General features: G+C 55.4%; 10 protein-coding genes across 11 annotated transcripts; 4 read left to right on the forward strand and 6 right to left on the reverse strand.

Annotated features, from left to right (window-relative positions):
* Positions 1 to 353: 353 nt before the first annotated feature.
* Positions 354 to 1,607, reverse strand: PV09_08961. Of its 2 annotated transcripts, XM_016362944.1 has the most exons (4): positions 1,501 to 1,607; positions 1,393 to 1,449; positions 1,246 to 1,339; positions 354 to 1,165 (listed from the first exon to the last, which is right to left on the reverse strand). In XM_016362944.1, exons 3-4 carry the CDS (start codon positions 1,307 to 1,309, stop codon positions 423 to 425), a joined length of 807 nt encoding a protein of 268 aa, XP_016209169.1. In that variant the 5' UTR covers positions 1,310 to 1,339; positions 1,393 to 1,449; positions 1,501 to 1,607; the 3' UTR covers positions 354 to 422. The 2 variants fall into 2 exon arrangements, with proteins under 2 accessions (XP_016209169.1, XP_016209170.1); XM_016362945.1 differs by lacking the exons at positions 1,393 to 1,449; positions 1,501 to 1,607 and having other exon boundaries at positions 354 to 1,268.
* A 156-nt stretch (positions 1,608 to 1,763) lies between these two features.
* Positions 1,764 to 3,353, forward strand: PV09_08962 (uncharacterized protein). The gene has a single exon (XM_016362946.1). It carries the CDS (start codon positions 1,817 to 1,819, stop codon positions 2,546 to 2,548), a length of 732 nt encoding a protein of 243 aa, XP_016209171.1. The 5' UTR covers positions 1,764 to 1,816; the 3' UTR covers positions 2,549 to 3,353.
* Positions 3,354 to 3,583: 230 nt separating this feature from the next.
* On the forward strand, positions 3,584 to 5,457 carry PV09_08963 (uncharacterized protein). Its single transcript, XM_016362947.1, has 2 exons — positions 3,584 to 3,775; positions 3,836 to 5,457. The coding sequence occupies exons 1-2, from the start codon at positions 3,626 to 3,628 to the stop codon at positions 5,126 to 5,128; spliced, it is 1,443 nt and encodes a 480-aa protein (XP_016209172.1). The 5' UTR covers positions 3,584 to 3,625; the 3' UTR covers positions 5,129 to 5,457.
* Positions 5,432 to 7,834, reverse strand: PV09_08964 (uncharacterized protein). Its single transcript, XM_016362948.1, has 2 exons — positions 7,690 to 7,834; positions 5,432 to 7,633 (listed from the first exon to the last, which is right to left on the reverse strand). Exons 1-2 carry the CDS (start codon positions 7,793 to 7,795, stop codon positions 6,051 to 6,053), a joined length of 1,689 nt encoding a protein of 562 aa, XP_016209173.1. The 5' UTR covers positions 7,796 to 7,834; the 3' UTR covers positions 5,432 to 6,050.
* Positions 7,835 to 7,957: 123 nt separating this feature from the next.
* On the forward strand, positions 7,958 to 9,196 carry PV09_08965 (uncharacterized protein). The gene is made up of 4 exons (XM_016362949.1): positions 7,958 to 8,098; positions 8,154 to 8,338; positions 8,403 to 8,821; positions 8,901 to 9,196. Exons 1-4 carry the CDS (start codon positions 8,075 to 8,077, stop codon positions 9,029 to 9,031), a joined length of 759 nt encoding a protein of 252 aa, XP_016209174.1. The 5' UTR covers positions 7,958 to 8,074; the 3' UTR covers positions 9,032 to 9,196.
* An 834-nt stretch (positions 9,197 to 10,030) lies between these two features.
* Positions 10,031 to 13,758, reverse strand: PV09_08966 (uncharacterized protein). The gene has a single exon (XM_016362950.1). It carries the CDS (start codon positions 11,635 to 11,637, stop codon positions 10,621 to 10,623), a length of 1,017 nt encoding a protein of 338 aa, XP_016209175.1. The 5' UTR covers positions 11,638 to 13,758; the 3' UTR covers positions 10,031 to 10,620.
* A 525-nt stretch (positions 13,759 to 14,283) lies between these two features.
* Positions 14,284 to 17,572, reverse strand: PV09_08967 (uncharacterized protein). The gene is made up of 2 exons (XM_016362951.1): positions 15,190 to 17,572; positions 14,284 to 15,093 (listed from the first exon to the last, which is right to left on the reverse strand). Exons 1-2 carry the CDS (start codon positions 17,236 to 17,238, stop codon positions 14,512 to 14,514), a joined length of 2,631 nt encoding a protein of 876 aa, XP_016209176.1. The 5' UTR covers positions 17,239 to 17,572; the 3' UTR covers positions 14,284 to 14,511.
* Positions 17,573 to 17,726: 154 nt separating this feature from the next.
* PV09_08968 (uncharacterized protein) lies at positions 17,727 to 19,200 on the forward strand. Its single transcript, XM_016362952.1, has 2 exons — positions 17,727 to 17,892; positions 17,972 to 19,200. The coding sequence occupies exons 1-2, from the start codon at positions 17,841 to 17,843 to the stop codon at positions 18,526 to 18,528; spliced, it is 609 nt and encodes a 202-aa protein (XP_016209177.1). The 5' UTR covers positions 17,727 to 17,840; the 3' UTR covers positions 18,529 to 19,200.
* Positions 18,737 to 20,683, reverse strand: PV09_08969 (uncharacterized protein). Its single transcript, XM_016362953.1, has 3 exons — positions 20,220 to 20,683; positions 19,352 to 20,081; positions 18,737 to 19,285 (listed from the first exon to the last, which is right to left on the reverse strand). Exons 1-3 carry the CDS (start codon positions 20,418 to 20,420, stop codon positions 19,002 to 19,004), a joined length of 1,215 nt encoding a protein of 404 aa, XP_016209178.1. The 5' UTR covers positions 20,421 to 20,683; the 3' UTR covers positions 18,737 to 19,001.
* A 345-nt stretch (positions 20,684 to 21,028) lies between these two features.
* PV09_08970 (uncharacterized protein) lies at positions 21,029 to 23,319 on the reverse strand. The gene is made up of 3 exons (XM_016362954.1): positions 22,511 to 23,319; positions 22,104 to 22,449; positions 21,029 to 22,052 (listed from the first exon to the last, which is right to left on the reverse strand). Exons 1-3 carry the CDS (start codon positions 23,031 to 23,033, stop codon positions 21,311 to 21,313), a joined length of 1,611 nt encoding a protein of 536 aa, XP_016209179.1. The 5' UTR covers positions 23,034 to 23,319; the 3' UTR covers positions 21,029 to 21,310.
* Positions 23,320 to 23,331: the final 12 nt, after the last annotated feature.

Here is a 23,331-nt window from a genome sequence, read left to right on the forward strand (position 1 = left end):
TTATTCTTACCGTCGACTTTTACTCAGAGATGACTGTGTAAGGATTTCGCTAATCCACCTTCCGCGGCAGAAACAATGCGCAGCTGCGTATCACCTATCAGGACAAGGCGAGGCTCGTTTTTTTTTTTTTTTTTTTTTTTTTTTTTTTTTTTTTTTTTTCACGTTCTACCATCTCTCATCGAGCATTTCCATGCTTGGACTCAAGTGCGGTTTATTCCGACTTTTTGAGCAGACGTCACTCGACGGGCGCTGACGAGGCAGAGACGTACCGTCGATTTTTCCTCCTTGGAGTTGGCGACGTATACATACACATGGGCGACACTGAATCAAGATCTTGTAAAAGCACAAACTCCCGTGCAGAACCGCAGGCTCAATTACATGCGCGTGACTAAATTGAATGTTCCGTACAATAAGCTAGATAGTCATGACGGCCTTACAGACGTGAGCGGCAACCTTTCCGGCTCCTTGTCGCCGTCTTCGTTCTCGCTCTCGCCAATTTCGAAATCTCCAGCGTCTGCCAGCTCCTCCTCTTCATCCCTTGCTCTCGCCTTTGTTTTGCCCTTCTGTCTTGTTGCCATCTCACATGGCGTAGGATACGGTACGTCGCAGTTTCGCTTCCTCAGCGGAGGGAAGTATCTCTTGTAAGAGAACAAAGCAACGACGAAGCCAATCGCACTCCCAGCACTGACATCCCACACGTCGTGTCTGTAGTCTTCACAGCGGGAAATGGCGATCAGTGCAGCCCCCAGAAGAGGTGCTATGGCTACCAGAGCTTTTGCTAAGTCCGTTCGGGGGCGCAACACATGCAGTTGCCCAGCCACAAACATGCTGAGGTAACCCAGGCCAGAGAAAGCACTGCTACTGTGTCCGCTTGGGAAACTTCGCCACCCGTCATGCAAAACATGGTGGTTCGTTTCGGTGCACACCTCGTATGTGACTAATTGATGCGCAGGAGTACCCTTCCGCGGTTTACATCTGGCGATAAGATCTGGCCTAGGCCGGCCAACAGCGTTTTTGATTACGTCGGTGATGAAGGAAGCCAGGATGAAAGATATAGCTAGGCCGAGGAGAGCGACATGGGTCTTGTGCGGAGAGGGCGAGATGAGCAGAGTAAGGAGAAGAATGACGCCGATGGGGATAAAGAGCGCATATACGAAGAGCCAAACTGTTTTCGGGTGGTTTATTGTCAGGCATATCATAAGAAGAACAGGCGAACAGGAGCCGAGGGAGGGAAAGGCAACATACAGACTGATACTCGCTCAACTTCGGCGTGCGGATATTGAATGGCGAGGTTGTCCAGGAAGAACATGCGATGAAAGGGCTCGACAAAGAATTGGATCTACGACGGATGAGTCTTGATCGCGGAGAGCTGAGCCATCGCCGTTATCATACCAGCAAGTAGGCAACCAGCAACAGAAGAAATCCAACGTAGTCCGAAGCATACGAGCGCTGTCGAGCGGTTAGCAGTTGGCGCGACGCGTTTGCTGCACAATCACACACCTGCCAAAACCGCGCAAAAGAAGCGGCGACACCCGTCCCCACGCATTTTGTATTATTGCAGATCTGTCATGACAAACATGATCTGAACAAAGTAGAAACAGCAAAGAAGGACAGAACCGAGACACGGGGTCGGAGACCGAAAAGCTCCCCTGCAGCCGCGTGGCTTGCTCCGCACACAGCTCCCAACCAGAGGCCGCCCTCGTTGCTTGGCTGCCGGTTTGTGCGCTGACCCGCGTCTCTTGCGCAACTTTGCCATCCTTCATTCCACACTCACTCACCTCCACACGCTCCCGGCAGTCTAGAATACGGTTATGCAATGGCGTGGGCACCGAATCCTCCCAATTTTTACAGGCAGTTCACAAGTGAAAATCTCGAACGTCTGGACCAATGGAAGAAGGAACATTGCTCGGAGCTAGACAAGAACGGCGACGCGTCAATCTCGCTCCTCAACTTACCCGCCGAGCTTCGCTACCTCGTGCCTCCCTCAACACCTCCCAATGGCGATTACCGGCTCTTTGGTGTCACGCGTACCACGCGCGACTATCTGCGGCCCCTCGAAGAACAAGGCATCACGCAGCTGTACCCGCCAACGACCTCGATCCACACGCCGGACCGGGGAGTCCATCTCAGGCAGTTGACACGCTCCATCCTGCTTTCATTCCTCGAACTAATCGGCATCTTGAGCCAGAACCCGTCCGAGATCGAGCGAAAGCAAGAAGAGATCAAGACAATGTTCCTCAACGCTCTCCACCTGATTAACGAATACAGGCCACATCAGGCAAGAGAGAGCCTCATTTTGCGCATGGAAGATGAGATCGAACGGGGAAGGGCCGAGGTCGACGAAATCAAGAGGCTGAAGACGAAGGTGGAGGGGCTGGTCAAGGCTGCGGACGAGGACGCCGTTATGGCGGACGCGGGAGCGCCGCTGAACGGGCTTGTGAACGGAGAGCCGAATGGAATTCACAGAAGTGGGAGCGAAGAGACGGGAGATTTGCGTGTGCAAAGGGCAATTTGGGATCTGTTGAACACGGAGCTTTCGGGCTCGTGAGTCCTCCGGCCGATGCTCCAGACAGCCTGTCGATGGAATTGAGTGAGAAGAGCAAAACGAGAATCCCGTCCACGGGAATCTCGGAAAAATCAGCACTCTGCACAGGCTCGCATTTGAGATCCACTGTCCGGACTCATACTCCAAACCATGTGCAGACAGGGCTCATTGTCATTGCTCCGCTACAAAAGTTACATGCTTAAAGGGAAAGCAAGGCGCTGTGTGCACAGAATGGTGGGTGCCGCTCGAGCAATAGGAGATCTTGTGGTCTCAAACCACAGGGCTTAAATAGCTTCACCACGGTGGTCGGTTCGGCCAAAGAAAAGCTGCTGTTAGTGCATGGTGTGACTCTCGGAAGGAACTGACGAGGAGGGAAAGGGAGGAAGGACAAAGGAGACCGAAGCGAATTTCTCATAGGCTTCCGCTGCAGAATGCGCAACTGGGTCTGCGGCGTGCGTCAGAAAATGCGAAAGATTCCACAGGCGGTAGTTGGCTTAAATGATAGTCTGTCCTTGCCAGAACAGCATCCGACGCACAAAAGAAAAGTGTCGGGCAAGTTGACTAGGTCTTGAGATGGCGACGGCCATTACGGGGCGCCGGCAAGGACATCGTCGTGAGCAAGCTCGACCCTTTGTGCGAGGGAATGGCGACCAGGAGTCGACGTGGCTGTCACACTTGAGGTTCATTTGAATATCGCTGTAGAATTGCAGAATGGACTGATCACTGCTGCAAAGGCTTAGATCACATGGAAGTAAGACGGTGCGCATGTCCGCTCCGTCGACGTCTCCACGCGAATGACATAACATCATGGTTATCTTTGTGCCCACTCAGCCCACCACCCTGCTTTCTGCTCTAGCTATTGAAATCCAACCTTCGTAATGACTCGGAGTTTCGCCAGCGATGGGATCGAGTCTCAACCGTCAGACTGGACTAAAGCCGTAAAGCGGACTCAGCCACACCAACGTCATGCCGGACGCAGATCTGCTTTTTTGTGGGGTTCTTGTGCGAGAAAGCCTGTAGCAACGGTGAATACGGTCCGGTACTCTACTTTCACTCACAAGAGCCCCGCTTTGCATTACCATGTATTCTTCCAAATATGCGCCCAAGCGGGAAGACGTTTCTCCTCTCCAAGCTGCTGTCGCTGCGCCTACGACGCAGACCGATTCGGCCCAAACTCCGGACCCAGAGCCGGCTCATCTCCAAGAGCCAGCTCCCCCGATAGCTTCGTCTGTGAGCTCTTCACACGCATATGCCCATGCTCGCCGTGTTGGATGCTCACGTGTGTCGTAGATCGAGCCCGCGTATACAATGGACCCCTTGGTGGACGAGTTTGCCCAGACGCGGCCGCCCGATGACCTCTTCGACGACGACTTCACACCTGTTGCCGAGTCGCAATTGGTCTATGACCCACCTCCACAAGCGCCTGCTGCCCAGCCTGAGCCGACATTTCGAGAGCCGCGGTACAGTAACGCGTCGAAGGGGGAGCTGCCACGCGGCGTTCCCCGAGGACCTCGAGGGCGAGGGCGTGGCAGTGGTCGCGGTGCAAATACCTCCGCCGCTGCTTCGGCACCTAAATCGTCCTCCAATACAGGAACCGCAAGCACAAACACGCAAGATGGAGCTGCCGCGGCTGCCAACGGGTCTGACGAAGCGAAAACAGCAGTCGATGCGGCTTCGACTTCCCCTCCCGCTTCGGCACCTACGGGGCCTGCAGCAGGCAAGCCCGTACCGTCCGTCCGCGGTGATCGCAGCCTGACTGGGGGCCCTGCGAAGAAGAAGCTCACCGAAGATGAACTGAACGCCAAGCTTGCGGCCATGTCTCTCAAGAACAAGGCCCTCACGGAGGCGCACGAGAAGGCGCAAGCTGATCAAGACGCGTTCGCTGAACGGGAAAAGATTGCCGCCGAAAAGAGAAGAATTGAGCGGTTGGAGCGGCAAGCCTTGATGGGCGAGCGAGAGAAGAATCGCCAGAGGAAGCTGCAGGTCATGAGTGGACGGGAATGGGACGCCGGGAAGAACGAGGACGATTTCAAGGACGAGGGGAGACGTGCGCGGCGGGGCGCTCATGGAGGAATCGCGGGGACAAGGCACGCCGCGCCTGTCGGAGGAGAGGGTGACGGCGATGTACCCAACGGAGGCGATGGCGCCCAGCGCGACGGACACGAAGGGTCGAGAGGCCGCGGCCGAGGTCGCGGAGGACGGGGCCGCGGGCGCGGCGACCACCATAACCACCACCACCACCATTCCACGCCGCACAAGAAAGACGTCCAGCAGTCCGTGCCGACGTCTGCAGACTTTCCGGAACTGCCGTCGGCCGCTCCGCCGCCCAAGACGGACGGCGGCCTGCCACGGGACCTCGAGTTCCCGCTGAAGAAGAAGGCCGCGACTACAGAGACCCCCGCCAGGATCGACACAACGCCGCACAAGAACGGCGCTGCAGCGACAGCGGAGGAGAATACGACGAAGGCGGCGGCGGCCCAGGGCGAATCGCGGCCGCAGCTGGATAAGCAGACCAGCTTTGGCTTCTCGCCGGCCGCTGAGAAGCGCAGCTGGGCTGACCAGATGGACGCGACGAGTCCTTGAGCGCGCTCTCTTCCTCGAACCCACGTCATGTGTCGTGTTCGCTTCACTTGAACGCTCTTGTTCTACTTTCTCTGATTGGTGTTTTTTTTTTTCGGCTCTTGCATGGGAGGCTTTATATTCTCCGTGAACAGAACAAAAAACAGAACATGAATTTGAGACCAGGCATAGCGTTTGCAGATACCCCTCTCCAGATTGTCATTCAGAAGCAGCATAAGCGCTGACTGTGCTGGGTGGTTGTGCAAGCACAAGAGAAAAAAAAAATTAGTCAAACAGAGAATCAAAGGTTGTGATGCTGACATGCATCAGCATTTTTCACTTTCATTGCTACTATTCGAACACTATCGTATATCGTAGGACTGGCAGCTTAGCCTTTACTGACAGGATGCGACCTTGATCTTCGCCCATATTTTCAACCATCGCGCAGAATGCTGTCGTCGTCTCTAAGCTCTCATCGTGTATCAATCCCTTTCTCATCCTTCCAACCAGCTCTCGTCTCATATCCATCCCAACCTGTGTTTTTGACGGTATTTTAGCCTTAGCTGTTCGCTCTGTGTGAACCTGCTCTCGTTCCAAGGCATGACGGCGAGATGTCGAAATAAAAAGAGAGTCACGATCGAGGAGTCAGACCCGGTTGGACGTAGAAACACCATTTTCGTAGCTCTTATGCTCAACCGAGTAGACCACGATCATCCCCCTGACTTTGATGATGTCCACGTCCATGAACGGTGTTGGTGAACGCACGGGGCGGAAGTGTCATGTCCAAACTTCACCGACCGCACTTGAATCGTCGTTTTGGAGTTGAGTTCAGCGGCCGACAGCCTGGGAAGTTGCGATCGACCGTCTGCTGGTCGCTCGGAAGGCGCAGCACTGCGCAAAGCCGAACACGAAGGGGGAAGAGCGACGGAGCGAGCAAGTCAGGTGATCATTCCCCTGGCGCGTCCTTCATCTCCTCGTCGGTCACGAAATGGCCTCTTAATCCCTCTTTGCCCACCTTCATCGCCCTCTCCAGCTCCTCTTCCTTCTCTTTCAGCCGCTCCCTCCCGTACCGTAAGTCGCGCTGGTGCCTCCTTTTCGCTTCCCGCACACGCTCCTCCCGATCACGCAAAGCCTGCTCTCTGCGTTCACGATCGCGCCTTTTCTGCACTTCCGCTTCAGCGTCTTCCACCCCCTCCCCATTCGACGGTGCGGGATCCAGCGTTGATATGTACGCCTCGATCATGGCATCTCTAATCTTGGCCGGTAAACTGATGTACCTCAGATCACCTACCACCTCTGACGGCAGTGCACTCAAGCTTGTCCCTCGATTTAGCTTCCCCAGTGGCACGCTCTTCAGTAATGACGTCAAATCCTTCTTCAAGACGTCCTTTTCCATGCTCAATCTTTTTACATGCTCCCTGTACAGCTTTTCCTTCTCCTTGTCCGCAAGCCTTAAGTCCTTCATTGCTGCCTCCTTCCGAAACTTGCGTTTAAACTCCGGCCAGTACAGCTTCACGCTCGCGTGCTCGTCCAACAATTGCAGATACGGTATTCGTGGATCCTGCTTGGCTTGCTTTTCTCGCTGTTCTTTAAGTGCCTGTATTTTGTCGTGTGACCACCTGTCGAAACATTCACGTCTGGCTTTCATTGTCGGAAGTGCAAGATATCTCTCGTCATCGATGATGTGGCCAGCCTCAATGATACGATCCCATGGTGTGAAAGGGGAGATGTGGTGATCTTCCAAAAGGTCTCGAAACAGTGCATTTGCGTCTTCCTCGGACAAAGGGGGTTCTTCCTCGTAATATGCTCCCGGTTCGAAGTCATAACCCCCCTCACCTTGTTGCATGGATTCGAGCTGATACATCATATCCTCTTCGGTGAACTCTCTTGGGCCTTGGTCTTCTGTCTGCGCGAATCCTTCCGAAGGCCGTTGTGTGTCGGCAACGTCCGCTTCTCCTCCATCGTCCGCTTCCGAATCTGTAACCTCGATTTCTTCATATTCGGACGAGTCTTCATCATTATCAGCCTGTTGCACAGGAACAACCTTGACCTCCTTTGACGCAGCCATTTCGGCCGCGTCGTCTTCTATATCACTGGCCTCGCCACGCTCACGTCTTTCTTGCTTCTCCCGCTCCCTTCGATCAAATTCCACGACAGATTTCATCACGTGATCAGGAAATTTCCATAGACTCTCTTTTGTCTTCGTGTTGTGAACAAATCGGCGTCCAAGCTTGGTTTTGACAAGCACCCAAGGGGCGCAACCCGGGATTTCGTACTTATGTTTTGGGCGATCATTATCCGGACGGCGAGGTGGCCTCTGGTCTCTTTTACGATCGAAAGATGGATGGTGAGGAGGCGCCTGAAACTGTGCTGGATTGAAGCCACCGGCGAATTGGCCTGCGCTGTAGCTAGGAATGAACGCTGGAGCCTGCTGCTGGACTACCGCTGGGGCTGCGGGAGTCTCAGCAATTGGGGCTGGGCGAGTATACGTAGATGTATTCAATGCTTTGTTGTAGTAGTACGTGTGGCCTAGTCCGATAGTCAGCGATTGGTTCTGCACAGTATACACCCAGGGCACACTGCACCCGTTGGAGCCTTGTGCTCAGTCCATCCTGGAGGCAGCGGGGGAGGAGATTGATGCGCAGGTGGCGGTAGATGCGCGGCTTGCACCTGAGATGCTGGGGTGTACATCTTCACCACCGTCCGACGAGACAAACGACGGCATCGAAGTCATGCAGAGAGTATCAAGAAAGTTTGCCGTGGTGGACGAAGGTCATAGCTTTCGGAGGTGTGGCTTGGCCTCCGCAAGCCCAAGCCAGGCCAGGGCGGACGCGTGCAATAGCCTGCCTAGACGCTCTGCCTCGTCGCTGAAGCAATAATTCTATCGCAGTCCTCCCTGCTCAACTCAATACTCACTCACCTCGATCTACAGCTCCACAATCCGTATATTGTGCCCTCGACTGCGTTAAGATGTCACGAAGATACGACTCAAGAGTAAGCGCATTGCCTGGCGTATCATTGAGCGTCGAACGCTGACAAGGTTGTCCAGACAACCATCTTCTCGCCAGAGGGCCGTCTGTACCAGGTCGAATACGCGCTGGAGGCCATTTCACATGCAGGAACAGCCCTGGGCATACTAGCGAAGGATGGTATTGTTTTGGCAGCGGAGCGCAAAGTCACAAGCAAGCTGCTAGAGCAGGACACGTCTGCGGAGAAGCTGTACATTTTGAATGAGTATGCTCTCTTCCTCCTCTACCCACGCCGTGACAACACACATGCTGAGTGATGACGATGGCAGCAACATGATATGTGCAGTCGCTGGCATGACAGCCGACGCCAACATCCTCATCAACATAGCCCGCCAAGCAGCACAGCGCTACCTCCTCTCATACAACGAAGATATCCCCTGCGAGCAACTCGTCCGGCGCTTGTGCGACCTCAAGCAGGGCTACACACAGCACGGTGGCCTACGCCCCTTCGGCGTCTCCTTCATCTATGCCGGCTGGGACCCCCAGCGCGAGTTTCAGCTATATCAGAGCAACCCGTCTGGTAACTACGGGGGCTGGAAGGCGACGAGCGTGGGAGCGAACAATGCGAGCGCGCAGAGCCTGCTAAAACAGGACTACGACGAGGAGTGCAGTCTAAAGGAGGCGTGTGGGCTGGCGGTCAAGGTGCTGAGCAAGACGATGGATTCCACCAAGCTGAGCAGCGAGAAGAGTAAGTGCACCCGACTGCTTCTGAGGCATCTTGGGAGAGAGTTCAGCATCGCAAAAGCTAACGATGTGCTGCCATCCAGTTGAGTTTGCGACCGTAGGCAAGACCAAGTCGGGCAAGGTCTACCACCACCTGTGGAACGCGGAAGAAATCGATGCGCTGCTGAAGGAGCACGGCCTAGCAAAGCCTGAGGACACAGAGATGGAGTCGTAGGCGGGCGTATATAGAGCGACGTTTGACCCGGATTCACATGCACGGACTGGCTGAGTTGCATCATACCGTTTTTGAGTGTGGTACTTTGCAGCGGCAGCATAATCAGCATCATTACTATCATCATCTTCCTCCTCCTCCTCCTCCTCCTCCTCCTCCTCCTCCTCCTCCTCCTCATCATCATCATCATCATCATCATCGTCATCATCATCATTACTCCCCAAAAACCACACAGAAGGAGGGCATTGGCGCTTCTACACGGCGATGTAACTAGACACAAGGACGGGAATGGGAAAAAAAATATGCTGAAAAAAAGTGTCCGATCGAGCTCTCGCATCCGGTTCTGCGCGTTCTGATTTCTTAACAAAGAAAAGAAAAAAAAAATGTGCACACCCGTCCAACCGCTTGAATAGGGAATACCTGGTCGGTGTACTAGCATCTTGTCCGTCCGCTGCGTGCTCTGCATGGCGCAAAGTTCAGCCTTCAAAAAAGCACCTTTGCTTGACCCCTTTCGCTCCCCTCGTTTCGTCCGGAAGGGCGCCTCATGTGCCCTTCTAACATTTTTTTTTCTTTCTAATTCTATTCTTCAATTTTTTTTTTTTTTAATTCTTCTTTCCCCAGAGGAACGGGACTACCTAGCTCTCGAGATGTGAGCATGTTCGGAGATGCGATACGTCGCCTGCTTACGATTTCGTCACAGTTCCGTCGACCGGGTGTTCGATCGACTTTCTCAGGCGGGCGATGGCGAGGAGGTCAGGAGAGTGCGGGCGACGGGCAGTGCTGGATGGTCTTGTAATGGGTATGTTGCCGTCCGCTCACTGCTTCACATCCAACGGACGGACGGAGAGCACAGGGTACGAAGAGAGGTGGCATCCGCTGGCCACGAGGCACGTTGAGATGCTTTCCAAGGCGCGGCCTGCTCAAGCGCTGGAATTGAGTCTAGGATTGTATCAAAGCCGCTCGTTGCGGATGGTTTATGTATGCTTAAGTCCTAGAGCAGCACGGACCGAAGTCCTATGGTGCTGCACAACTATATTTTCTACCCTCTCTGTCCAGATACTTGGCGACGGGGTTACCCCGTGAAACATGTGGTAGATCATGGCTGCGCATCTGGACTCGGTGGAATCGCAAGAGACTACCATCCCAACAACACGCCTGTGAACGATGTCAGCGGCCACACCTTTCCTTGACTTGGCCGTCGTGAATAATGTATTCGACACCACATTCCGAGACTGGGACGGGATTACAGTCAAGAGAAAGAGTTTGCTTGCGGCCGCCCAAAGACGAATCTTCTCCCGCCCCTTGTACCTCTTCCATTCGCGCCCGGATTCCTTGGCACCTCCCAGAAGCACGAACCGGCGATGGTTTCCCATAAATACCTGGATATACCGATATGTGACGCCGCTGTCCCACAGAGCTCGAATGAGCGCCAACAAAGACCGGACCTTACTAAAGGCGGCCATTTTTGCGTGAGTTCTCGTTGCACAAAACACCAAGACACGGGTAGATTGCGCGACCAACACATCACCGCCAGATGAACGCCGCTGACCTGGCGGAAAAAGGAAACTCAGCTACGGCGCAGTCGAGTTTCACTAGGGCGAGTCGAGACACTGACAGTAATCGTCTGGCAGGCCTTCGGGCCGCGGCGTGTGAAGCGAACTCAGCCCGCCGCACCTTCGGGCAAGGTCGTCGCTGGAGCAGTTCCACAACACCATGTAGCTTCGTTCGATGGTGTGTCCGAAGTAGGGCTCGCTGGGCTCGTCGTTGAAGAAGGGTTGGCGCGGGTCGGTGTGTATGAAGGAGCTCTTGTCCGAGTCGAGCACCTGGCGCAGGTACTTGTACGTCGAGGGGCCACGGGAGCGAATGCGCTCCGCAGACACGATGATCTGACCCAGATACGTAAGCGCGATCTTCTGGGGGCAGAATTCGCCATTCAGGGCACTGTACAGCTCCTCGATGCGAGGGAAACTACGGTGATTGTCCCATGAGTCGTGACAGGACACGCAGCTGCAGGACTCGATCTGACCGAGCGACAGTACGCCCGTGTTGGGCCGGAACCAGCCTTTGATCCTGGTTTTGGCGCCCTCGAACTCGTGCATCTCGGCCTGGATGAACATGGTGTGCCGTGCTAGGTCGGAGTAGCGCTCTAGAATGTGCGTGAAGTACGTGTCAGCCTCGCGGCCAAGATTGGGCAGAGTCACGACGTGAGGTGTGTTGAAGATGTCCTTCAGCTGCTCCACGTTGGCGCTGCTGTCCTTGGTGTAGATGAAGGTTCGAATGGTGAGATCCTTGAACGGCTGCAGCGACTTGAGCTCCTTAAGCCTGAGGGCGCAGCTCTGCGCGTCCTCTCTGTACATGCTGACGACGATGTCGAGGGTTGGATCGTCGTTCTTGGTTTTTGATGTCGTGCTTGGTATCGAGCTGAGCCTGGCAGGCACATTCGCGATATCGATGCTGAAGCGTGATCCCGAGAATGGTCGGTTGCTGCATATACGGTTCACGAAAAGAGCCGTGTCTGTGTTTGCGCGCAGAAGCGTGAGCAGGCAAACCATGAGCAAGACGGCCAACAGAGTCCGTCGATACGTGAGAATTTCTTGCAGCGCAGCCATGGTTGAAGGATATATGGAGCGATTGACCGGCGGGTGCAGAGATTCAAGGGCATGAGAGAGAGAACGAGCTCAAGGTATGGCTGAATTAAAGATGAAAGCGAGTCAACGGAGATAGATGCCAACCAGAAGAAGATGAAGTTACGCAAGAGCAAAATGCATTGATCGGGACAGGCGCACAAGTATGAAAAGTCTGACAGCTATGTAGCGGTATTGTACCACCAGCTAGGATGCGTTCTTTGGACAAGACTAGGAGACCAGTCCTAGGCGTTCGACAAGCAAAGGAGGGAAGGAGAAGGGAAGATATACGGGACAACGACCAAAGAGCGTAGCTTTGGGCGAGGATCGAACCAGAAGGAATATAATAAAGGAAGTTGGCACATAATGAACAAGGGGAAAGGGTTGAGGGGGGGGACAAGAGCTAAGGAAGAGATTATAGACTGATAATGTCCATGGCCGTCAGATCGCTGTGCTCATCTAAGCGATCGTGGCAGTGAACGTGGTCGGAGACACATTAGCAGCATACAGAAAAGGACCTGTACAAGTGATTAGAGGCTTGTGGTGACGGACGGGAGCTCCCACGTCAACGGGGCCTAAGATTATGACGAACGTGAGCGGCTATGGCGCAAAGGATCGACCACGGACGAGGCTTGCGGAGGGGATGGAGAGTCGCTCTGTACTTGTTGCTATACTACACACGACGGGAACATGCAGCTAGGCAAGGTTTGGGCCAAGGCCGCGCGGAGCCCGTCGTGGTGGACGTCGTTGTTGAACGCGTATGTGTCGCTGGCAAAGGCGTTGGCGGCGGGCAGTCGTCTCTGGGTACACGACGGCTGCGAGCGCCGGAAGCGGACGGCCAAGGGGAGGCAACGGAGCCTTCAGAGCCTGCTCGGAGCGATGGTGCGGTGCGAAATTCAGACCTTCGACACACCACAATCAAAGAGGAGATCATCGCAATGTCGCACGCCGGCGGGCACGTCCGACGTGGTGCTCGTGGCCAAATTACCTGTCCGCCCGTCTGCCCGCACGATGGTGGAGACCAGTCGTCAGAAACGAGAACGCGACACGACTTGGCCCACGGCCCGCTGCGGTCGTCTTGAGCTGGCGGCCTGAGTGCTGTTTAGAGCGTCGAGCAGAGGAGGTCAGCATGTCCGTCGTACTGTGATTAGCACGTTACGGAGTATAGGCTGACTCCCACCGCGCGTTGGAACCAGTTTGTTGGCTCGCACAGAAAACCCATGCCTGCGGCCCCGTCAGCCACCATTTCGATCCGGCGCCCGTGTCGATCCTGATTGGGGTTGATTTTCATGGCCCGTCGACAAGGATTCCTCTCATTTTGCAGTATCAGAGGCGTCCTGTTGCTTTGTCTCTCTGTCGTTGCCTTTGGGTCCACAACCGCGTGCGAGAGTGAGCCTCGTCGGGGCATAGAAGCGACGGAGCGACAAAGATTGACGAGCGCGAGGGGATGAGTCCGATGCTGCGATCCTCTCCCAAGCTCTTCTTCCTCTCTCCTGTTTATTCTTTTTTCTTCTCCCTTTGCGACCCGGCGCCTGTGTGACCGTACCCCATCCACTGACTGCAGATGCCCGTGCTGTGCGACGACGCGTCCGATTACGTGACACCTCATCCAGCCCGGCGACAGACCCGTGGATTCTGAGCTTACACAGCGACCATGCTGCGCCGAACGTTCTCAAAACAGAGCCGTCCGGATTAATAAAGAGTTCACCGCGATGCCTTTCCGTGACGTTCCCGGCCCCGAGGTCGTCCCAGAGAGATGAGCAGCGTCTATACAATCTTCCTGGCGTTGCACACCGCTCGAGACTTCGGTATCTTCGTTCGCCCGACCGCGACACCACTCGTCGCGCCGCTCTAGCTCTCCGTCGGAACTCCCGACCACTGCAGTCCACGCCTTGAACTAGGACACCGGTCTAACCCTTTTTTTTTTCTCCCTTTCAGTCAGGTCGAAAGCCGCATTGCACGCAATCCGTGCTAGCCAAGACAAAAACGAGAATGGACGTCCCTCCCCACCCCGTTCCAGTTGAGATGCTGCCGTACGGTGAGCCGGGCCTTCGTCCTTGACGGCTCGCCCGCGCGCGCGCGCGCACACACCGAACGAGCCTGGCGACCCGGAAAGAATGGACGGGGCTGCGGGCGCGAAGAGCCAAAGCGCAGATGCACGCGCGTTTCTCGCCCGGAAAGCCGGGGAAAGGTAAAATGATGCAAGCTTCTTTTCAGCCGTGTCCGCGGCGCAGGAGAAGAAGAAGAAGAAGAAGAAGAAGAAGAAGAAGAAGAAGCATCAGTAGCAGCAGCAGCAGTGTCCAGTCCCAGATGGACGCTGTGGTCCCAGACGAGCCGGCCGCGCCGGTGGAAGTGAACCTGGCAGTCTCCACGCGCCATGAGCAGAAGCGCGATGCTCGTGTCGTTGCCGACGACGTATCAAGTCGAGATCAAGAAACCCCACAGCCGTAGGACGTTCGCGGCCCAGGAGTTCGGGTGAACGAGAAAAATAAAACTGAAAAAAAAAAGCGAGACCGATGCAGAGAGCTGCCAAGTCGAAATTTAACATTTCTCTTGATCGGATGAGTAGGGACGGACTGGCACCTCGGGGTTGACATGGACAGGACATCGAAATGAAAAGAAAAACTTGCGCAGCTGAAGTCCAGTCTGTCTAGATTCTTGCTTTGGACGTTCTATGGTAGTGCAACGATAATGGAAATTGAGCTAGAGTATTACCATTATACCTCGTGACACAGGTAGGACACAAGTGCGAAATGTTTCCCTATAATTATGCGAGGGCATATCCCGTCGATCTTGAGGATAATGTATGAGCAGACATAAGAAAACAAGTGCTAATCGACTCTACGCAACAAAATCTTTTTACAAGAATTCCTTCGCCGTTTCAAATCTCTCTGGCTGCGGCCTCTCGTTCCTAGAGGCAGCTTCGTCCGCTGTCGTCACTCCAGTGGTCGAAGCAGACGCGGCAACCGTCCCATCCAAATTTTTATGGACTAATTCTGACGGAGCTGGACTGACTGGCATGTTCGTGCTGTCAAGAGTCATCATGCTCGCATTGGTGCTCTTTACATCGTCTTCTTGGACTTTCAGTTTGAACGGATATGCGATTCCACCTGCAGTTGGCCTCGTGCTCAGCGTATCGGTCGGTGGAATGACTGTGTTGCCAATAACGGTACTGCCGGCTGGGATAGCATCGATGTTCGGACCGAGATTCGACGTCTTTTCACCACTCGTGACGCCAGCTGTAGGCTTCCCATTAGCCTGGCCCTCATCCATAACACTACGTGAGCGCGATCGGGGTCTGGTTGTGTTGACTAGAGGAGCTTGGAGGCCACCGCGTGTTGAGCTAGTGCAGGACGCCGGGCCACCATCCTTCTTCACGCCGGTCTCCTCTCCGGTTTCTGCGGCGGCGTCACCGGTATGCTCGTTCTTGCTATGCTGCACCTGAAGATGGATTCCGTCAGCAGAACGACACAACTAGCTGTTCGTGCAAAAGCGAGCGTGGTACGCTGAAGAGCTGCTTAGCTGATGTTGACTCACCATAACTTCGTCGTGCTTGCTGCCCCAGCCACTCCACAGCATCATACCCCAGCTTGTCGTCATCTTCTGCAACTTCGGAAGGTCCTTCGTCCTCATACCCGCGAGTGCTGTTGGCGGCGGTTTTTCGCCCTCGGGCAGGCCCACATATCCCCTTCTCAATTGCTTCGCGCGTTTCTTCTGCAGATCGCGCTTTGTAGATGCGAATCGCTTGTTCCATTTCTCCTGGCGAATCAACCACTTTTTCACGGGACCCTCCTTGAGCACGCCGACCTCTTCGGGGTCGATTTTCAGAACGGCAATATCCTCGACGGGCTCGAGTTCGTAGATGTCGCCGTGCCGATCGATGCGTTGCCGGATCATGTGGTTGACAAAAGGTGGGAGCGGGTCGCCTGCCTTTCCAACGCTGCCGCGAAGAGGGATTTTGATCGTGGGCGTCTTCTCCCGTGGGGTTTCACCGGACTTCTTGCGACCCCCGTCAGATTCTTCCTGGGAGCTCAGCGAGTCCGTATCGCTCTCGTCGTCCGCTGGAATGTCGATGGAGCGGTGTTGAGCGTGGGACAGAGCCCAGGCGCTAAACTGGGCAACGCTACGATACATGAACTTGGCTGGCCTGGTGAAGCTGAGCGTGTGAGCGACGTGGCACATGTCTTCCCATAGTTGTAGTTGCACGTGTGTAGGTTTGTACTTGTTTAGCATAACACGATCGGGATCGTAGCGGTCGAGAATCTCCTTGCGTGGAGGATATTGCGCCGGATTGGCCATCTTATGGGCTATGTACATTTGCTCATCGCGCAAGAGCTCTCCACCGCCTACTTGGATCAGCACGGGAGGAAGACCGCCAAGCGAGGGCTGTAGGATAGGAGAAACCAATGGATGGAAAAGCAGGTGATTCGGTGCGTAAAGCTGAATTTGGTCGTGTATTTGAATAAGCTTGCCGTCAACCATCACAGCAGGAAGGTGTGTTTTTGCGTCGATGCGGCCGGATCTCTGTTGCGTAGATCCTGTCGCCGTACCATTGGCAGATTCGCGATGATCGAGGACTGAGTACCCACGTCTCCTGTCACCATTGGATAGCTTCGAATCACCACTTCCGTCCGCGTTGCCCTTATTCTTATCCGAGCCTTCCCCTTTGGGCGTCTCAGATTCGGTCGTCTTCGTTGCCGGCTCGTCTTCTTCGTTGACTTCATCCAGGCTTGGTGGTGGCCAGGCCATGGACGGTTTGTGCATGAAGCCATCAGCCGGTATATAGTCCAAGCTTGCACTCCCACAGATGCTTGGGAAAGAATGAGTGAGGTCGACCCATGGGGACAGCAGAACCCCACCAGCAGGCAGCGGAAGTCCCTGATCTCTCAGCACGATCATCAGCGACAGCGCCATGCCGCCTCCTGCGGAATCTCCCGCAATGATGATCTCGGAGTTGCTGTGCCTCCCGAGCAAGTACAGATAGGCAGCCAGACAGTCGTGTAGGCCGCAAGGGAAGGGAAACTGAGGGGCCAGCCGGTAATTCGGAGCCAAGCACCTGGCCTTCAGCTTGCGCGCATGGCGCTGGATCTGATAACGATGCTCATTCACGCTGCCGAAGTAGTATGCTCCGCCGTGCAAGTAAAGCATGACTCTGTTTGCCGGCTCTCTGCCCTCCTTCCTCGCGGCGTAGTCCGCCTTCATCTCGATCCATTCTGCCTTGAGCGGCTCGTTCTCTCGTCGCCACTGCCACCACTCCTTGCCGCCTACCTGCTCGATACCATCCGGTCCGAGTTGGGCCAGAATGTACTCGGCGGCCTTTTCCACGTTTGCCGCACCGATCTCGACGTCCTCCGTCCGCACCCATCGCGGGGCTGGAACCCATTGTGCCGTGAAGGCTTGCAATTCCTCGACCGTGTGCAATGCGGAATACTCGATGAAACGCCGGACCAGATGGAGACCAAGATCGTACGATATGTGGGCGGTCGGCTTTTTCCGCAGTGGCTTTCGGTTGACGTAGTGCGACACCCACGTCTTCGTGACCGTTGGTGTCACGGCGGCGCCGACGGTCAGCGTGTTCAACACCATTGCGGAGTGTATACGGCAGCTAGATCAGTCTCGCAATGGACCGCGATTGGGAAGAAGAGACCGAGGGCTCTAGACGATCCCGTAAATTGGAATGCCGCTGGTCACCCAATGATCATCGCCAGGCCGCGGCTCGACGTGCGGAGGGCAAGTGCAGTTCAGCCCGACGTTTGCAGCGTCGTAAACAGTCCAAGACGCAGAGAATTTTCGATTTGCGAAAAGCCACGGAGGATCAATGTCTGCCATTCGTCTCCGTCCGAAGTCATTTGCACAGATTAGGACCCGGACGGATGACGAAAGGGATGATGAAGAGCATCGTACCTGAGCAGGGATCCTCCGCACTAAAAAGATACGCGAGAGGAAGCGAAGGAGACGGCGAAAAGCACGTGAATCAGCGGCACTCGGCCTGTGACGTAACGCGGCTTGTGGCCAATCACAACCAAACCCGCCGCTGACTTGCTGGGGACCCAAAAAAAATTCAAAAAAGAAAAAGAAAACTATGCGGGAGAGTGCGATTTCACAGTGGGAGGCCTGGGACAGCGTCACATCGGAGTCGACTCGCCGACCATTCGAAAAGCGTCGCAGCGTCCACCTCCAGAGGAACAATGAGCCTTGCAAATGGGAACGTCGGCAGAGCCGCCGATGACAACACACAGGGTGCGTGGCCAGCGCCTGGCTGAGCTCAGGAAATGTTTTGCCAAAATGTCGGCTCCGCTAACGGGTTGTGCACCTCCAGCGCTCAGGCAGTCCAAGTTCGAGCTTGCCGTCGCTCTCACCCTCTTCACCTGGCCGGACCTGACTCTGGCCGTGCAGAACCAGTGGGGAGGCCCCGACAGCGCCGAGAAACGGGAGTGGTTCGCCGGCGCCGTCGTCGACCTGTTCCCCTCTCCTTCGGGCCCGCCTACGGACAGACCGGAGCTCGAAGACGTCGAGTCGCGGCTCCTGCAGATCATGGAGGACGAGTTCGAGGTCGTCGTCGACGACGACAGCTCCCTGGAAGTCGCGCAGCAGATCATGAACATGTGGGAGCAGTGCATGCAGGGAGACTTCAAGGGCGTTGACCAGCTGCAGCAAGACTATTCAGCGAGGGGTTCAAGAGCTGACACGATCAGGGCTGCGGTCGTGGACGACGACGACAGCATAGACGACGAGGAGTGGGATGAAGAAGATGGCGATGATGAAGATGTCGAGATGGGCGATGCTCCACCGGCTTTGGTGCCCAAGGAGAAGCCGGCGCCGGAGGTGGACGAGGACGGATTCACAAAGGTCGTAGGCAGGCGCAGAGGGAAGTGAGATGAGCAACTGGTTGCGCCGAGCGGACCAACCATCCTCCACTCTGCCGTTCGCCTTGGGGATGAGGTTAATGTGTCCCCCAACCTCCCCTTCGGGCCTCCTTCTGTTCTGATCTGGTGTGCTGAGCAAGCGCCACATGCGAGAATATCACCAATCCGCCTCGACAAAGTCCGATGACGCTGCAAGCAAAGAAAATAGACGCGAATTGCACGAGGATCCAAGTACAGCTTCGTAACGAAGATTTGCGTACAGTGGAATACATCTGTCGTACATCAAGACTATCTGCCCCGGCGACTGGTTGCGTGTGGTATTCCCCCCCCTTCTCCTTAGAAGAACCCTGTCAATGTCCATAACGCCTGTACAGCATTCGCCGCCTTGTCAGTGGGCTCGTAGCATCGAACAACTCTTCCGGCGCATTAGCCCAAGTAAAAAAACACAACGTACCGGTCTCCAATAGCAGGAGCGTTGATTTGCTACTCCCAGTCATCATCGCTGTCTTCTGCCTTCTTGTCTGCCGTGGGGCTACCCGGGGCCCTGCTAGTAGCCCCTGACACGATATCGTACGACGCATCGCTACCTGCAGTACTTTTCTCATCATTCGATCTGCGGGGTTCCGAAGGCTTGAGCGTAGCATTGTCTGAATCGTCCTTGGCTGCTGGCTTTGAAGATGACGACGACGAGCTGTGCTTTGGTGTCGTCGACTCCTCGTCATCTGACTCGTCCCAGCCAACTTCCTCCTCAGCAGTGATTGCCGCACCTGCATCCTGCGTCAGTATGCTTGACATAAGTGTAGAACTGTCCGTGCACAGCCAAAACCACATACCCTTCAACAACTCGCGTCTTCTAGCCTCCTCTGTCTCGACCACATGTCGCAAAAAGTAGTACCTGCACCAGAAATCCTTGTATTCGACCTGTTCCGGCACAAGCTTGCCCATAGCCTCCCTCAGTTGCTCGTATGTTTCGAGATCCTTCGCAATGTCGTCTGTCCTCTTCTCAACATCGAATTCGGCCTTCCACTTCTCCCACTCCCCGCTCTTGGGGTCCTTGAGGAATGAGTCGAGCGAGCAGTGGATGACGTGTAACTGTGCGTCTAGGCGTGTTGCGTGCACGACCCTCTTGCCTTCGGCGTCCTTGCTTGCGAAAAGAACCTCGCCTTTGCCTTTCTCGAGGTCTTCCGTGGACGGAGGAGCAATTGAGATTGCGTCCTTGAAGAAGTTTCCAATGCTCGTCCCCCACTGCAAGAGCTGCTCGTCAGCTGCGTCCTCGAGCTTCTGTGCTTCCTTTAGTCGACGAGCGGCTTCGGATCGGAGACGCGAAGCAAGGCTGCTGGCACTCTTGGATGCCTCCTTGTAAATGTCCACAGGCAGAGAGTCGGGACGGTCCGGGTGGGTCTCCGAAGCTCTCTCTGCCGGTGCGGAGTCCTCAACTGCTCCCTGGTCGGACGTAGAAGCATTGGGCTTTGGAGACGTAGGTGGACTGCTCAGGCTTATGGCCCGCGTTCGACTGAGAAGTTCGGAGGCTTCGTGCTGCGCCGTGGCGTAATACTGCTCGCCCTAGGCACCAGATTAGCACGCATCCAACAAGGGCTTCGCACCTGCCGAAATGGAGGGAGCGAACTCGATCTAGCACGATGTACTTTCAGACGTCTGATCTGTAAGTACAGCGGACAAGGAGCAAGAGGGCGGGCGTACCTGTTTCTTCGCGCTTGACCAGAGACCGCCCAGCTTCATTCCCCATGGCGACGACGTAAATGCCTTGTACGCATCCCGGAGGTCCTGGTTTATGGTCTGCGGGGCCGAGTCATTGTTGGCCTCCCCCTTGTGCTGAGACTTCGTGTTCTCCTCGTCTTCCGGAAAGGACTCCTCCTGGATGTGGTCGTAGGCTACGTCCATTGTGTCATCGGGCAGGTGAAGCTACTCGTAACTGGGCGAAGAGAGAAGGAGCTATGTTGCAGGAGCCGGTCTTCGCGCGGTGGGTTGACGTTGCCCGTTCTGGGGGTCGGCACCGGGCCTGAGCTTGGGCCAGGAGTGGAAGGAGCGCCTCAGCCTTATGCAGGGCCAGGGCCTGTTGCACCATCCACAGCACTTTCTTGTTTGGGGAACCAGAACATCTGCTCGACTTCTCTGTCCCAGCGGGTGAGTTTGCTCGATCCATCATCAGACTTTGGACAGCCAAAGGTGCGATCAATCAACTCGACTGCGTTGAATCGAAACGCTAACGTCCGGCTGCTGGTGTTCATCTCCGGTTGCCGCTTCATTCGAGTAAAGGATAGACACGTCCATCTCGTGACACAGACGCACGCGTGGTTGGAAGAAAGCCTGACTTGAGACAGAACGGGATGCACTCGTCAGCTGCAAACTGCTTTGTCTTTTCGTCGTTTGGTCGAAACATCTTGAGGCCAAGCTTTTGCATCCTGCTTGCGACGTCGCACGCCATCGTAACAGGAGCAAAGGAAACACTGGAAACTGGAGGCAAATGGAGTTAGACGACGGTATGCCGTCCAAGGCGGAATCTTTGGTGGCCCCGCGCAATATAAATCTGCTGGAATAGAACGAGATGTTAGGCCAATTCAGTTCGAATGGTCGCTGAGGAGGCCAAGCACAAATGCTTGTATTCATCATCAAAGCGGTCTACCCACGCTGGCACTACATCTTCCTTTCTTTGCGCGTGAAAGACGGTTCCCAAGACGGAAACAGGTCTGGATAGAGAAGACTAGAAGCTACAGTCTGCCTTCTTTCATGCCTTGTTGTTGTATTTGAAATCCACATCACGCAGGATGCCTCTATCTCCGCGCAGTTCCAATTCGTCGCATCTCCCAGCGTCTGCCTTCGTCCCTTTTGACCCACGCGTACCAAAAGCTTCCCGCATAGACAAAACTGATGCCAACCCAAACATGAACAGGCAGCTTGAAGTGCTCCAGAATCATCATCTGCGCCGCTTGCCGCGGCAATTTGACCACCTCTGTCGTCAATGGGCTCGTAGCCCGGACGAAAGCTAGTGTTGTGCTGAACACCGCAAAGGACGCCAGGCCGCCCATCGAAGACAGGAACCAGAACCAGGGTACGTCGAGAAAGTAGCAGTTGTGCAGGATGTTGGGGAGCTCGCCGCTTATCAGCAGGAGCGGTGACAGGAGGAGGATGGAGAGCATCGACGTGTAATGGAGCAGCGTCCAATACGCTTTCGTTTCCTCTCTCGTATGGTGTCCTGACACGAAAGCCGATTCGGGCTGGGTCGTGAAGATGTCGCCCGTCGACACTTGTCGTGCGATGAGCTTCTTGTGAGTTCGAATCAAAAGGATGGGGTAAAGCGCAATGAAGAGGGAAGAGAAAACGCCAGCAACGATCGACTCCCATATGACGCGCTCGCTTTTGCGGACGCTCGCAATGAGCAGGTTGATGGTTATGACCAACGCGCTACTCAACGTCGAGACGGAATGGCTGGTGCGCCCAAAGCAGGCTGTGAGGAGAAGCGTGACGGGCACGGTGGGAATGCGGGACAGCGTGTATAGGGGGAGTTGAGCATATCTGGATAGCATTAGCGATTGGGCTCCGAATCGTACGGGCGGCAAAACTAACGCGTAGGAAATGTTGCTCAGGACGACCTTGCCGACGTACACCACGGCCAATGGAGCCACGTCCAGGGCGACGGATCTATCGAACTCCAGGAAGCCTCCTCCAGCGATGCCTCCCGATTTGCTGAACAATATGTAGAGGGGGTTGAACTTTTGAAGGCCTTTCCGCGCGGAGAGATGGGTGGCCGTGCTCGAAGGATACGCCGGTGCGATCCACGAGCTCAGTCCGAGTCGTCGAAGCGGATGAGCCAGCAGTCTCGTGAGACATGCCGCGAGAACCAAGAAGCCGTGCGTGAACGCCAACTGTATCCACGTATGTGCAAGCGGATATGGGAACTTGTATACGCCCGCTAGATCCACCAAGGTCAGCTACCACGCTCCGGCAACAACGTCAAAGTTCGCCAGACGTACTCCATAGAATGAACCTGTTCATGAGGATCAGGTTGAAGCCCGCGGCGAAGCTCCAGACGACCAGCAGCGCCACGTAGACCTGCCAACCCAGCCATGTACCGAAGAGAAAGCCGCCTAGGTTTTCGCTCTTCGTCATGTTCCTCCACCAGCCTCTGCGCTCGTCGCTCTCGAAGCCATTGCCCGTCAGCGGTCGCAGACCCGTACGTATGTCCTCGGCCAGGCCCTCGTCCGAGCTTTGCGTGGCGCTGCGAAACCTGTTGCCTCGATACGGCGTCGGGGAGGGCGTGCGCGAATAGTTAATGAGAGGTATGCCGCCCGCGCTGCGAGGATCCAGCTCGCCCGACGATTCACGCGAGTGCCATTGCCGCAGTGGGTTCTCGAAAGGCGACGAGTCTATGTCGTCGGGATCGCTGTGCGTGATGCGAGGCGTGGACGGCGTCTTGGACGGTATGCTCTGAGAGAGGTAGTGCAGCGCGGGCTTGAAGATGTTGTTGGACGAGAGGATACGACCAGGGAAGCTCATCTTAAGCCAGACAGAGTGCGAGATCGATACAGAGCAGCCAGGATGGCCATGAACGACGGTTGGTTTTGTCGCAGCCGTGTATGGATATCCGAAGAGGCCGCGTCGATGTTCGAGAACGTTGCATACGCTATAACATTAGGCGATCATCACCGAAGGGGCTTGACGAAGGGGACACGAATTTTGTGGAGAAGAAATGTTCCAGGGCCCACGGGCGAATCCAGCTCGGACGCCGCCAGGGCAGGCTGCCAAGCACGACGATAACGAACGCATATGAAGACAAACCCGTCAAGGCGGACAA

This window comes from Verruconis gallopava (assembly GCF_000836295.1).
Source record: "Verruconis gallopava strain CBS 43764 unplaced genomic scaffold supercont1.51, whole genome shotgun sequence".
Lineage (NCBI taxonomy): Eukaryota > Fungi > Ascomycota > Dothideomycetes > Venturiales > Sympoventuriaceae > Verruconis > Verruconis gallopava.